Genomic DNA, 2234 nt, shown 5'->3' with positions numbered 1-2234 from the left:
TAAAATCAACTCTAACTCATGACAACTCATCAGATGTTGAGTTAGATGATTTATTTGCTGAATTAAAAATATTACAAACGACTTTACCAAATATGATAATGTCTGCAATTGATATTCTTGAATTTGTTCAAAGTGTAGATTGTTATCCAAATCTTGTAATATATTGCTTACAGAATTTTGTTGACTATGCCTATTACAGTAGAATCGGCTGAAAGGAGTTTTTCAAAATTAAAATTATTAAAAACATATATGAGATCATCAATGTCTCAAGAAAGATTAAATGGATTGACAATTTTATGTATTGAGAAAGATATCTTGGAAATTTTTGAAATTGATAGTATTATAGAAGATTTTACAAATAGAAATGCTAGAAGAAGTTATTATAGATAAATTATGTATTATTAAAAATTTATTTAGGATCTTATTTTATTGTTTCGCCCAGGACCTCTTCAGCCGAAGGACCGGAGTTATATATATATATATATATAACATGTTTATCAATTGATAAAGTAATAAAAAAAAATTAATTTAATTGAATAAGTCTCTTTGCGTCTCGGCCGCAGTCGTCTGCGATCCCTTGTCGTGGCCGACGAGCCTCGCAAGGCCGAAATCTGCCAGCTTGGCGATGAAAGCGGAGCCCAGCGTCACGTTGCTCGGCTTCCCGTCGCCGTGCACCACGCACTGCTCCCACTCCTCGTGGACGGGATTCCTCTTTTTCTACCAGGACAAGATGGTGGATTGGATGTAGGCATGCCGTTTCAATTGAAACGGTAAAGAGAATAGACGACGAGATCAAGTGGAAATATATATTACACCTTTTAAAACTGCTGCTATAAATTCCTTCAATAAACGAATTAATTTATGTTCATTCATCTATAAATTAATTATTACATTGTCGTTGTTTTAAAATAAATATTTATTTATTTATTTCTCTTCTCTTGTTTTTTTTTTAATTTCCCCTCTATCACATCTCCGTTGACACACAAATGCTGCTCCGCACTATTTTTTTTTTGTAAAATAAATAGTTTCTAAAGCACCCGTTAAATTTTAGTTAATTTACAAGGAAAATACCATCAATCATGTTTAATATTTTAGCAGATAAAGGATATAACAACTCACAAGTAAATTGAAAGATCTTACACATAAAGACATGGTACCGGAAAAACAGTTGCAAGTTAAAGTTTTAGTTGCTCCATTTCTTCGCTCCCTCCGGCCTCTTTGAAAGACACAACTTCAGCATAAGCAGAAACATCTATCAGCCATAAAAACATATAATATGTTAGATTTTATAACATATACATTACTTGCCTCACGGCTAACTGAGCATTTGTCATCGTAATTTACCTCCTCCGTGTTGACTGTTGATCCTGAACAGACCGGGCAACTGGCCGCTTCCGCCGGGAGAAGTTGCCGAGATACCTGGCTCGGAACTCCTCGTTGGTGAGGTCGGCGAACTGGTTGATCGCGAGCCGAAAGGAGTGCTCCCCGCGGTCGGCCGCCGCGTTGTGCTCGTCCACGCGCCTGAGGTTGTCCTTGAAGACCTCGAAGCGGTCGGCGTCCAGATCGAGGGCGTCCTGGACGATGGGGCGATGCTTCGCCCTCCACTCCAGGTAGAGCAGTCGCACCTCCTCCTCGCTGCGGCCGGTCACGGCACCGGCGGAAGCCATGAGCGGAAAAGGCTTCCTTCCTGTTGATGGAAAAGGAAAGATGCCTTCTTTTCCTGTCGATGGAAAAGGCCTTTTTTTATACAAAACGAGCGCATAGAGTCACTGAGAAGATGATGAATATTTTATGGGTTCATTTATGGGAATTAATTAAATGTATTTAATTAATTAAATAATAAACACTGTTTAATAGGACTGCTGTTTACTTGAAAGTGAGGGACGAATATTAGAAGATAAGATCAACGTTAACTAATGGAAAGTTATTCACGTTTATTTTAATTAGCATTAGTTAAGTCTCCTTTCTTAGCTTCCTCATTTCCATCCCTTCCTCTCCTCTGTGTATCCCCTCTGATAAACATAGCCGTGGAAGGAAAATAATTGATGGTGACAGACTGGAGGACTGTAAATAGTTTCTTTTGTTCTTTCATTTTAATTTAAATATTTTGGATTGCAACCAATTAACGTTATCCTAATTAAGTAATCTAGCTACCTTTTGTTGACGATAATTATTATTTTTTTTTAAAAAAAATATAGTTAATGTTAAAAAACAAACTAAGAAATTAAGAAAAT

General features: G+C 36.9%; 1 protein-coding gene across 1 annotated transcript; it reads right to left on the bottom strand.

Moving 5' to 3' along the window:
- Positions 1–1068: 1068 nt before the first annotated feature.
- LOC121987180 (oryzain alpha chain-like) lies at positions 1069–1760 on the bottom strand. Its single transcript, XM_042541072.1, has 2 exons — positions 1345–1760; positions 1069–1252 (listed from the first exon to the last, which is right to left on the bottom strand). Exons 1-2 carry the CDS (start codon positions 1665–1667, stop codon positions 1234–1236), a joined length of 342 nt encoding a protein of 113 aa, XP_042397006.1. The 5' UTR covers positions 1668–1760; the 3' UTR covers positions 1069–1233.
- Between the last annotated feature and the right edge of the window lie 474 nt (positions 1761–2234).

This window comes from Zingiber officinale, chromosome 5B, assembly GCF_018446385.1.
Source record: "Zingiber officinale cultivar Zhangliang chromosome 5B, Zo_v1.1, whole genome shotgun sequence".
NCBI lineage: Eukaryota > Viridiplantae > Streptophyta > Magnoliopsida > Zingiberales > Zingiberaceae > Zingiber > Zingiber officinale.
The sequence above is the reverse complement of the archived record's forward strand: the minus strand, read 5'-3'. Positions and strand labels throughout refer to the sequence as shown.

Excerpts from the sequence above, each read along its gene's own strand:
- LOC121987180 (XM_042541072.1), bottom strand. The coding sequence starts at position 1,667 with ATGGCTTCCGCCGGTGCCGTGACCGGCCGCAGCGAGGAGGAGGTGCGA.